General features: G+C 42.3%; 2 protein-coding genes across 3 annotated transcripts in view; one reads left to right on the plus strand and one right to left on the minus strand.

Moving 5' to 3' along the window:
• Positions 1-12,857, plus strand: part of naa15a (N-alpha-acetyltransferase 15, NatA auxiliary subunit a) — a 290,869-nt gene that overhangs the window by 58,734 nt on the left and 219,278 nt on the right. The gene's annotated exons all lie outside the window — the stretch shown is intronic.
• The window catches only part of ugl (ureidoglycolate lyase), a 54,098-nt gene that overhangs the window by 27,132 nt on the left and 14,109 nt on the right, over positions 1-12,857 (minus strand). Inside the window, exons 2-5 of one of the 2 annotated variants that reach the window (XM_072396313.1) lie at positions 7,354-7,482; positions 7,052-7,270; positions 6,668-6,758; positions 6,461-6,537 (exon numbers count right to left, since the gene is read on the minus strand). In XM_072396313.1, the coding sequence (XP_072252414.1) occupies positions 6,461-6,537; positions 6,668-6,758; positions 7,052-7,270; positions 7,354-7,470 (504 nt within the window). In that variant the 5' untranslated portion in view covers positions 7,471-7,482. Of the gene's footprint in view, positions 1-6,460; positions 6,538-6,667; positions 6,759-7,051; positions 7,271-7,353; positions 7,525-12,857 lie in introns of both variants that reach the window. The other variant, XM_072396312.1, reaches the window with a different exon arrangement.

Here is a 12,857-nt window from a genome sequence, read left to right on the forward strand (position 1 = left end):
AGTTGATCTCTCTGAGCTAACAACAGCAATAGTCTCTTCTAAACCATCAACTTGTATTTTAGACCCAATCCCAACCAGACTGTTCAAGGAGGTTTTCCCCTTAATTGACACTTCCATATTGGATTTGATCAATCGGTCTTTGTTGACAGGATATGTACCTCAGACTTTTAAGGTTGCTGTAATTAAACCTTTACTTAAAAAAGCTACTCTTGATTCAGAAGTGTTGGCTAATTATCGACCTATATCCAATCTCCCTTTTTTGTCTAAAGTTCTTGAAAAAATAGTTGCAGTTCAACTTTGTGATCATTTACATAGAAATAATCAGTTTGAAGAGTTTCAGTCAGGATTCAGAGTGCATCATAGCACAGAAACAGCACTGGTGAAAGTTACCAATGATCTCCTCTTAGCCTCTGATAGCGGACTTGTTTCTGTGCTTGTCCTGTTGGATCTCAGTGCTGCATTTGATACGATCGATCACAGCATTCTGTTACAGAGACTTGAACATGTTATTGGGATTAAAGGAACTGCATTAGGCTGGTTTAAGTGCTATTTATCTGATAGATTCCAGTTTGTTCTTGTAAATGAAGAATCTTCCTCACACATTGGAGTAAGTCATGGAGTTCCTCAGAGTTCTGTGCTTGGACCGATTCTTTTTACTTTATACATGCTTCCATTAGGTAACATTATTAGACAGCATGGCATAAATTTCCATTGTTATGCTGATGATACTCAGCTGTACTTATCTATGAAACCAGATGAAACCTACAGGTTGGTCAGACTACAAGCCTGTCTTAAAGACATAAAGACCTGGATGACTCAGAACTGTCTGCTTTTAAATTCAGACAAAACTAAAGTTGTTCTCTTTGGACCTGAGCGCTTCAGGGAGAAATTGTCTCGTTATATAGTTACTCTCGATGGTTTTCCTTGGCTTCTAGTTCTACAGTGAGGAACCTTGGAGTTATTTTTGACCAGAATTTATCATCTGACGCACATATAAAACAGGTTTCTTGGACTGCCTACTTTCACCTTCGTAATATTGTTAAAATCAGGAACATCCTGTCTCAGGGTGATGCAGAGCTTCTGTTCACTGACTCCCTGTTAAATTCAGAATAGAAAAGCTCTTATGTAAAGCTCTTAATGACGAGTTCCATCATATCTTAAAGAATTGATCGTGAGATATTTTCCTAACAGAGCACTTCGCTCCCAAACTGCAGGTTTACTTGTGGTTCCCAGAGTTTCTGAAAGTAGAATGGGAGGCAGAGCCTTCAGTTATCAGGCCCCTCTCTTGTGGAATAAGCTGCCAGTAAATGTCCGGGAAGCAGACACCCTTTCCACTTAAGATTAGGCTTAAAACTTTCCTTTTTGATAAAGCTTATAGTTAGGGATGGCTCAGGTGATCCTGAAACATCCCATAGTTAAGCTGCTATAGCCTTAGACTGCTGGGGGACCTCATCTGTCACATCTTTCCTCACTTTGCTCTCTTTCTTTCCCTGTTTAAGTTTTCAAATGATTTTATGTACATGTGACATTATTGTGGTTATTAACTTGTGTTTCCCTGTTCCAACAGATATCCTTTGAATGGTGTTATGGTGTTTTTACCCCCTCTTTTCCCTCTTTTCTGTCTTCTCAAACCCCAGCTGGTCGAGGCAGAAGGCCACCCTTCCTGAGTCTGGATCTGATAGAGGTTTCTTCCTGTTAAAAGGAAGTCGTTTCTCTCCACAGTCGCCTTGTGCATGCTCATATTCAAGATTTTTGATCGTCATTATGTTTCTGGTACATAACAAAATTGCAGTGGTGCTCTTGGTGAGAAAAATTAAAAGACATAAAAAAAAAAAATATGTATAAAGAATAAAAACATTTATAGTATAAATGCAAAAATATATGTACAGATTGTTTATATTGCACTTGTAGTTATTGAACAGGAATGGTTAAGAACGTGAGAAGTATTGCACTGATGATTGTCACAATTGGTCGTGCGTGGTGGAGGTAAGGACCCGGGTGCAGATTTATTTTTAGAAAGTAATAGCTTGATTTATTTAGAACACAAAGCATGGCTGAGCCGGAATACCAAAAACACTTGAACTGAGACTATGAAAAACTAACAAAACAAAACTTGGCACGAACTATGGCAAAGACTATGAACTATGACTATGAAAATGACGGAGAGGATTTCACACTAAACATGAGGGAACCTGGAAACTAAATACTGAGGGGATGTGATTGGTGATGGAGTGCTGAGAACGAAACAGGTGACGTGGATTAACCTAATGATGGGGCAAGAGTGACTGGGGAAAAACAATGGTCAAACTAATGACTTAATGTAAACCTAAAACATGAAAAAACAGAGTCCCAACAGAAAAATCAAGAACCAAAAACACAACAAAACCCATAGACTTGACAACGATAGAGCAGCATTAACGTTTATCGAAACAAAATAAAGCACAGTTGATCTGTTAGTGCAAAGAGTCTATACCAAAGAGTCTATTTTCATTTCATGAAATTATTGTTTCTGATTTTTATTTTGTTAATTCCGACATATAACAAGGCTGATGATAGGCTGAGCGCAACATAGCCTCACGCATGCATGCAGCCACTGATATCAAAACTACTGTAACCATGGCAGCGTCACACTCATCTGGAACTGTGCCATATGTTGCCACATTTGGTTGTAAAGCATTCACGCAGACAGCAAACAAGCGAACGACCACTTGCAAAGTGTGTGATATCAGGATAAATGATGCTGAGTCAGCTATGTCCAACTTCATCAGGCACCTGAAAAGGCACAAGGACAGGTCAGTCTCTCTGTAATGTGAAAGGGAAACTTAGCGCATATCGATAGGTACGCTAGCAAACTAATCAAAGTAAACAGTGTTGTAAACTATATGTAGATTGTAGCTTCATTGTTTACTACACGGCATTGCTGATTTATCTGCAGCAGCCTGTGAAATTTGGGAAGGACTTTGGTTAAGTAGCCTTGGTTAACAGTTACTAAATTAATTGCTAAGCCAAGTTTATGTGAATGTAGTTTAACACTAATCAAATTTCTGTTTTAAAATATCCTACTTTTACTATTTCAGGGACACTTGATAAAATTCCAGTTTGACATTGTCAAAAAACTGAAAAATGCACTGAACTTGCGCTGAAAAATGTTATGCATGAGAAGTTCAGGCTACACAGTCAGTTGGTGAGAAAGTCCTTGATACAGAGGCACATTGGTGTTGACAGTCCCAGGTTGTGGAGCTTCACTATCAGCTTGTCCGGAATGATAGTGTTAAATGCTGAGCTGAAGTCCACAACCTAACATAAATGTCAGAATGCTGCAGGTCTGTCAGGGCTGTGTGCAGTGCTATGGAGACAGCATCCTCTGCGGACCGGTTCCCCTTGTAGGCAAACAGTTGCCTGTCCAGACCAGCAGGAAGGCTGTCTTTGATGTGTATTAGTAGAATCCTCACCAAGCACTTCATGATGAGCGGAGTCAGAACGACTGGGCGGTAATCATTTAAGCAGGTCACGACTGACTTTTTAGGTACAGGCACAATGATGGACAGGAACAGTGGAGAGCTGCAGGGACAGGTTGAAGATGTCCAGAAAGACCCCTGCCAGCTGGTCAGGACATGACGTCAGAGTCTTCCCCGACACCCTATCCGGTCCTGCGGCTTCCTTGATGTTGATCTTCCTCAGGGAAGAAGTCACTTGATGGAGCTGCAGGATCAGCGGCTCGTGATGCTCCTCCTTCTTGTTGGGGGGGCAGTTACTTTGTCTCTGGAGGTGTCAAATCTTGAGAAGAACCTGTTTAAGGTATCACGAAGGGTTGGATTCCTGCTGATCTGCTGGCTGGTGCTCCCACGGTCTGCCATGTTCCCGAGGCCTTTCCACATTCTATGGTCATTGTTGTTTAAGTGCGCTGTTTTTACCTTAGTTTAGCCAGTTGTATTCCTTTTTTCAGAGCTCTGCTTGCGTTACTGTACTGTCACCTGACCTATAAGCAGTGTCCCGGGCTTTTGAGCAGGGACCCTACAGTACCATCCATCCACGGCTTCTGGTTAGGGAAAACCTTTGCAGTCTTAGTGGGTAGGGCAGTATCAATGCAGAACTGCACATAGGACAGAACAGTCGATATGTAACTCTCGAGATCTGAGCCCTCTTTGAAAACCTCCCAGTCAGTGAGCTCAGAACAGTCCTGAAGTGCTGAAGAAACCTCTTCAGTCCAGACCTGAATAGTTCTGATGATGGGTTTATATCAGAGCAGTGGTTCGTATGCTGGGATGAGTTCATCAGTGATGTAGTCAGACAGGCCCAGATGTGGAGCTGCAGCAGCCTTATATGCTCCTTTAAAGTAGCAGTAGACTATATATATATTGTCCCTTGTTGGACAGTGTATGAATTTATGAAATTTGAGTAACGCAGTCTTAAATTCTGCATGATTAAAATCTCCAGCTACGATCACAGCCGTCTCAGGATTAGCATTCATCTGTCTATTTATCAGGCAGTACAGCTCTTCCACAGCTAACTTAGCATTAGCTTTCAGTGGAATGTAGCCGGCCACAGTCAGAAGGAAACAGAACTCGTTTAACAGCTTGAAGGGTCTGCAGTTCACTGCCAGATATTCCAAGTCAGGGGAGCAGAAAGTTCCGATGGTTTTAGCAGCACTGCATCAGGAATTGTGCACGTACAGGACCAAGCCACCGCCTTTACCTTTAGCCGAGGCCGAAGTCCTGTCTGCCTGGAACAAAGAGCGCCCCACAAGCTCCACCACAACATCGGGGATGTAATTATCCAGCCAGGTCTAGGTGATGATCGCTAGCTTGTAGCCTAGCATGTAGCCCGCCCCACTTGCCCTGTTTCTGCTTGCGGTGTCTCCTCCATCTCTTGGGCCACGGGGGGATAGTGAGGCTTCCTCGGTCCGCTGTAGCTCTGGTGGGATGAAATCTTGCCTTGAATAAGAGTACTGGTGGTTTCGTTCCCTAATTATCAGCAGCTCTGTCCTCCCGAACTGTATGAGGGCTTTGAGTGGCAGAATGGACAGCAAAAAACAAACTAAAAACATAAATAAATAGAAAGAAAGCCGAGAGCTCCAAGCCGCTGCATGTGTATGAGCCGCCATCTTGGAAGTAGGTCAGGAGGACGGGAGATTGGACTGAAGAGAAGTTTTGGTGCAATCTGTTGGTTTCCTTAGCTAGGATATTGTTTTTTTAATTGGCTCTGTATGTATGAACTGGACTAATGTTGAATTTAATTAATTGGTTTTGATTGGAGGCTGCACGGTGGTGTGGTGGTTAGCACCGTCACCTCACAGCAAGAGGGTTCCAGGTTCGATCCCTGCCTTGGGCTTTTCTGTGTGGAGTTTGCATGTTCTCCCCGTGTATGCGTGGGTTCTCTCCAGGTACTCTGGAGAGAACCTCCCACCATCCAAAAACATGCATGTCAGTTTAATTGGTGACTCCAAATTGTCCATAGGAAACATGTCCATAGGACATGGGACATAGGACAATTTCAGTGTGCATGGTTGTTTGTCTCTATGTGGCCCTGTGATGGACTGGCAACCTGTCCAGGGTGTACCCCGCCTTTCGCCCGATGACTGCTGGGATAGGCTCCAGCCCACCCGCTACCCGATTGACGGTATAGAAAATGGATGGATTTGATTGGATTATAATTACAATGAATCAAACTCTAATTGGCTTGAATTGGACTTTATCATTGAAGTGCCTTGAGATGACATTTGTTGTGTTGTGGTACTATATAAAAGAACTGAACTGAATTGAAAAATAACCATCTTTTTTGCTTCATTACCAGCCCTAAATTGGCTGTGTCTCAACTTTTTCTAGAATATGTTGCAGTTTTTTTGGATGTACAGTATATCAACAAATAAAAAGAAACTCACAAAACATGTTATAGCTTGGGTTTTTATTATCTGAAAGAATTTAGAGTCAATGTATTTTTAAATTTGCATTCTACTTACCGTAACTACTTTTTCTTGTCTGAGACTTTAGTTTGCCAGCAATGGAGTTTAAATACTATTGTATTATTACCTCCTGTGGTGAGCTGCTAGCGTTAGCTGCTGCTTTAATGTGCCTAGGTAGAAATAACTTTTACACATCAAAAGATTTCTTTTGTGAACTTTACTTCCTTCAGCAGATGAGTATCGACCATTTAGCCACAATCAGCCACATAGAGTTATAGGCTGACTTGGGCACTAAACAGAAAGCTAGCAGTACATGTGATGAAGCTGTGCACTGTTCAAATGTCAATCACAACAACGGAACACAGCCTATCTTTGCTCTCATCATCACTGCATCATGTTTGCTGTCCAACCACAGGCTGCATGAGGGGTACAAACTTGTCAGTTGTGAATTGTCTTACAATACTAAAGACAATACCTGAATAAGTAAAATGATGTATCCAAAGAAGCAGCGAATAAATTAAGGAAGAGAGAAGGTAAGTAGAGGAGATGTGCTATTACCATCATGTTGTGTTCCACCATGTTCCAGGCACGGGGACGCAGCATCAGCACTGGAGCCTGAGATATGTGGGGAACATCTTCTCTCATATGGTGGGAGGCAAAATAAAAGCAAAACTTAAAAAAATACAAGCGATGAGTTCTGTTATGATCCTACTTGATTCACTTAGATACTACTGTATATGAAGTAAACTGAAGTAAATCACTCACCAGGGAGCTGGTTGTTAACTGCCTGCATAACATTGTGAATGCTTTTGATCTGGTTATAAAATGTGGGGCAGTTCCCATCATCAAAGTCCACCTGAGGAGAGGATTTCAACAGTCTACAGTTGTGCTACAGGGATCATAACTGGAGGCAGTTTTAGTTTTGAACAACCCTGAGAAAATGAAGGCTTTGTAGCAGCTCTGTGGAGCTCTGTGAGACTGGATATATGAAAGAAGAATCGATACTGGACTTAAAGATCAGGTCTTATAGTGAGGCTATTGGGAGGTGAGCCCAAAAGTTGCTAGATACATAATTATTTGTGCAATTACAGGACATATGCTCAGCAAATTATTCTTATTTTACCATATGAGAATATAAACGTAAAGTACCTGTATGCCCTGTGCTGGTGATTGGAGCGCTCTGATGAGGCGCTGTGTATCACAGGGGGCCATATCCCCAATATCAACATGTCTCTTTTGCAGCCTGAGGGGTATCGGGAACACCCTCCAGACTGGGTCTCTCCTGATATGTGCGGTGCTTTCCAGGAAGTTTGGAAGGTCTCCTGAAAGATCCAAGTTGGCCTTTCTGGATGCTCTCAGCTGCAGGATCTGAAGAGAAAGGAGAAGGGTAGATAACTTATCATGAGTTAAGAATTCATTCATTAAGTAAAAAAGCTTTTTAGTTCTGCTACCTGATCCACTTCCTCATCGAATGTGGAGATCAGCTCATACAGGAAGTGGAAACAGCCAGTGGTGAAAAGTGTAGCATATTCTGCTTCTAGGCCTGAGGGAGGAGGTGAAAGCTCCATGCTTATTGGACCCTGTGCACAATGAGTTTGCAGTCACTAATATTTCTATGGCCCCTGATGATGGAGAGGACATATGAATTAGAACAGAAAAAATATGTAAGCCTCACACATGGACAAATTGTTAGTTAAGCATTTACAAACATAACAGTGCTAAAAGACAGAAGACCAGCTCTGTGTGGCCAATGGCAGAGCTTGTTTACAACAGATGGTGAAATCCTGGACATGGAGCATCTCTGCACCCCATATGTTGAACTGTTGGCTGTGAGTTTCTGTCCATGTTGTCTCCTGAAAGAGTTCACCTGTTACCTGCTGACGCTGTGTGTGTGTACTCAGCAGTGAGTTGTTGCCCAGCTACAAAAACAGCACCCCAACCCACTGATGGAGACCTCTGAAGATTTCTCTGCCTCACCTAAACTTTCTAAATGATTGTCTGCTGATATTTATTCCTTTTTTTCATCTGTCGAAAACAATAGCATATCTGTTATTATATGAACTGAATTGAATTGAATTTAATTGAATTGAATTGAATTTGAATTGAATTGAACTGAAAGTACCCAGGTCCTCCGGCTGCAAATCAAACCCAAATTATCAGCCCTCCACCACCGTGCTTGACAGTTGGTATGAGGTGTTTATGCTGATTTGCACACAACCAGAGTTGTATTAACTCTATTCTATTTTATTTTACTGTAAATAGTTTTACATGTAGGGCTGCACGGCGGTGTTGTGGTTAGCACCGTTGCCTCACAGCAAGAGGGTTCCAGGTTTAACTGGGGTCTGGGCTGAGGCCTTTCTGTGTGGAGTTTACATGTTTCTCTTCAGGTACTCTGGCTTCCTCCCACCGTCCAAAAACATGCATTTTAGGTTAATTAGTGTCTCTGAAATTGTTCTTAGGAGTGAGTGTGAGTGTGCATGGTTGTTTGTCTTGTTGGGTCTCTGTGTGACCCTGTGATGGACTGGCGACCTGTCCAGGGTGTACCCCGCCTCTCGCACAATGACCGCTTGACCAGCCCCCCCCGCGACCCAAACAACGGATTAAATGGGTTTAGAAAATGGATAGATGGATGGATGCTTAATACTTAATTTTGCAAATTGAGCTAACACCATGCACAACAAATTTCATAGTTAGTAATGATGCATGTTGTTGCCAATAAAGTATCTTGAATCTTCTTTGGTTTGAAACCCTTCCAAACAACTCTTGTTCTTTTGTAATTTGTTTTTTCAAAACCTTTGTTTATACAGTGAAGTAAAAAAAAAAAATAGACCGTAGTTATGTAAAAAAGGATAAAAAATAAAATAAAACACACAAACAAGGGGTGTTCTTGTTAAAAAAAATAAATAAATACACATATATATATACACACATATACATATCCATTAGGGATGCAACCATACTCTATTATATATATAATATTGAACCGTTCAGACGCTATATATGGGACCCTTTTGGACTGCGGGTTTTCGGTTTTGCAATTCATTAGGCACATTCGGACAGAGAGTTCTAAGAACGCAGTTCTAAGAACTGTCCACCTCGAATTTAGTTCTAAGAACTGCCCTTCCCCAGGGGAACTGTTTCAGTTTGCATTCGCACATAAGTCGGGGACGGTGGTCGGGACTGATGTGACGCAACCGTCTGTGACAGTGACGTGTAACTGTAGCGCCACAATCAATAACAAAAAAGTAAGGAGAGAAGAAAACAACAGCACCAAGAAGCTAACATGGAGAGCGAGGAGGCCACTGTGTTTATGGTCTGCATGACGGCAGTATTAATGAGGACGGTCACATCAGGCGTTGATGGAGGCTGGAAGAGCACACAGCGAGAGTCAGGAGACGAAGAATTGAGCAGCGGGCGATACTTCTTCGTTTCATGGAGGAAAGAAGGAGAGCAGAGTGCCGCAGACAAAGGAGACGACGTCTATGTTTAGCTTATTAAACAGGCGCCGGTTGTGTCCGTGTCGTATGAGTAAACATTTCAGACAAGGGGTGGAGCTACCAGCCACCAAACACCTACGTCATATGTGTTCCTATGGAACCCAGAAAAGACCCTGCCTCGGGGAAGGAGCTAAAATGATTGTAGGAACTGAGGGCCATGGTCCCTAGTTCCTGTATGTCCGAATGCGCGAAAAAACAGCCTAGTTCCTGAAAAGGTTCTAGGAACTGCAAAAGGTTCCTACAGTGGGAATGTGCCTATTTTGCGCTGATGCTTTACAGAACACTGTGTGTGCCTGTCCAGGTAGGTGAAAAGCCCTCCCTGCAAGATGTGAGTTAATGTCCAATCACTGTTGTGCCTCCACCCACGCACCCCCTTTCGGTCACACTGTAGTAACTGGAGGTTTCAAAGTGTAGCTCCACACAGAAGCGGAAAAAAGAAAAAGAGGCATAGCCAGCATTAGCGGAGGAGTTGGGAGCAGTGGTGGACTCGCCATTGGGAGCACCAGGACATTTCCCGGTGGGCTGGCCGCCGAACTGGCCCGCTCGGCCGATGGTCGTGGGCCGTCTAGTGGGGGCTCTGGTCTGGATGGCTGGGCTAGCAGAATCTAACAGCGGAGTAATGTTCCGTTAGTTTGACTAATTCACATTGCAGCGCGCATTGAGGGGGCAGCGTTTGTGTGCTGCGACTAATGGTGCGTTCAAGTTGTACACGAATGTCAGAATTTCTGAACTTCGAGTCAGAATTTAAATTTTACCATTTGAAAGTTGTGTTTAGTAACTGTTAACTTGAAAGAAAAGTGTTATATTATTCAGTACACCAGTGATACTGGTATGTTTATAATTTTTGCTGACAAGCAAAATAAAAAGAGAATTTTGGGAGAAAAAAATGTTCTCTTTACGCACATAATGCTTACCGAAACTGAACTGAAACCGTGGCCCAAAAACCGAGGTACAGACCGTACCACGGGTTACCTGTACCGTTGCACCCCTAATATCCATATCCATACACATACAAATATACACATGTACATCCATACATACATACATACATATGTAGCAAACTCAAGTGTGGATTGAATATGAAACTTAACCTTTGGGAGGCCAAGCAACATTCCTGTGTTAAGGTTTGTGCAAAGACGCAGATGGGGGATTTCCATACCAAGCAAGAGACCGAGATCATCAAATGTACCCCAACCTTTGTCCTGTTGGGGTGATTTGGGAGAATCTCTCCCACCGAACCAGCCCATAAACTTATGTGTAGCATAAACACCTTGATGCTAACCAAGTTGAACAAACAAAAACCCTTTTAGAAGACGACTGGAGAATCACCAGACCAACTGCTCCCTTCCTTATCTGGACAAAGTAAATCAAAGGAGACGTCTGCTTTGATCAAGACAGACAAGAGACAGACTCACAGAACTCTCAAAATACTTTCCTCAGATCCACTTTCAGTTGAATTTTAAAACTGTATTAACTGTGCCTAATATCTTTGAACATTTTTTCACGTGTTTCGAGTTTTCGATCGAACACGTGGTATGGTTAAAAAGCCAGTGCCGGAAGACCTCAGAATCCGTGAGGGTTGATATGGTAAAAGTAAGAAAATAAGAAGGCCCAAGACCGTTAAGACATCTAAAAAAGAGTGAAAGAACCTCAAAATTCCTGAAGCGTACAAGGAGCCAATGAAGTGATTTTAAAATAGGTGTAATGGGCTCCCGCCCTCTGGTCCTCGTCAGCACTCGTGCGGCTGAATTCTCCAGTAGCTGAAGATTAGAGATACTCTTTTTTGGAAGACCAGAGAGCAGGACATTACAGTAATCTAAACAAGAAGAGATAAAAGCATGCATCAGCACCTCCGTGCTGGCCTAAAAGAGAAACGGGCGGAGTCTGGCTATATTCTTAAGATGGTAAAAACCTATCTTTGTTATGTTTTTGAAAAGTGGAATAAAACTAAGCTCAGAGTCAAAAATCACGCCCAGATATTTTATACTTTTTGTTGGTTTAAGATTTTATAATTTTGTTAAAAGTTTCTCTCTCTGGCCTTCAGGACCATTGACTAAAACCTCAGTTTTGTCCTGTTTGAGCTGTAGGAAGTTCGCTGCCATCCATGACTTGATATCTAAAATTAAAAAGTTAAAAAGGGCATCAAGTGGCCCTGTGTCATCAGGAGACACAGCAGTGTGCAGTTGCGTATCGTCAGCATAACTATGAAAGCTGATACCATGCCTCCTGATGACATCCCCGAGGGGAAGCATGTACAGATTAAAAAGAATTGGACCTAAAATTGACCCCTGGGGAACCCCACACTTGGTCTCATGGGTTCCTTAGGAACATGTGTCCGTACTTAAAAAGATGTATCGATCTGTGAGGTAGGATACAAACAAGTTAAAAACAGTACCAGAGAGGCCGACCAGGTTCTTCAGTCTGTCCATGTGGGCCTATAGTCTGTGTCTCCCTTTGTCCTGTGCCAGTGTGTCATATCTGTCGTCCTGAACACAAGCAAACTTGTCATAGTCAAGTCTTTCTAACTCATAGTCTAGTTTTTTTGTTGTTATATTCTAGTTCCTCGTAAGAGGGATTTTTGGTTGACCTTTTGCCTTTCTGTATTTCATAGGTCCTTAGTTTAGTTTGTGCCTTTTTCTGATCATCCCTCATTTTGAGGGACTTTTGTTCCCCGGTGTTTCCCTGTTTTGTAGAAAATAAAGTCTTTTGTCAGCTTTCTCCGGTACTCTGCATCTGAGTCCTCTCCTTGAGTTTCCTGGCTAATAATCATTGGCTGAAAGTGAAGCGTAAGCCTGCATCATGCCCCTCCTCCGCGAAACAAACTCAGAAAACACGCAAGAAGAAAGTTAGAAGATGGAAAGATGAGAAAATGATCAGAATAGTAGATAGAAAGAAAATTGGGATGGTCAGATAGAAAGAGGAAAGGATAGAGAGATGAGGTAGAAGAAAAAGATCAGAGAGAAGAAAGAAACAGAATGAAGTAATAGAAAGATATACGTTTTTGTGTTTTTCATTCGTCCATCATTATCTCGTCTCCATGTCTGTTTTTCGTTGCATGTTTTAACTTCCGCTACTGCATAAGTTACCACATATTAATAGCCAACTTTTTGTTAATATTTCTGTGAATTGAAGTTCACCTCACCAGAGTTGGTTATTTGACCACCGCAAACAAACCAGTTCCAACACATTTTGAACATTTGGTCATTTTTGATGGTGAAGTCTCGACATCAAACAATTCCGTCTCCTTGGCAACGAGAAACCCCCGGTGGAGAATGTAGCAAGAGTAGATGTGTACCTGTTGAGTAGGGAACATATAAAGGGAAGGACATACAGGAGGTGGAGCAGATACTATAGATAGATAGATGTGTATGCAGAGTTGTAAATAAAGAGGACTGCAGACCGACAGATGTCTCCCGTCTGGGAAACTATATACAGACTGCCTGAACACAGCATGTTAC

The sequence above is a fragment of the Leuresthes tenuis genome, unplaced genomic scaffold, assembly GCF_036924035.1.
Source record: "Leuresthes tenuis unplaced genomic scaffold, fLeuTen1.0.hap1 SCAF_11, whole genome shotgun sequence".
Lineage (NCBI taxonomy): Eukaryota > Metazoa > Chordata > Actinopteri > Atheriniformes > Atherinopsidae > Leuresthes > Leuresthes tenuis.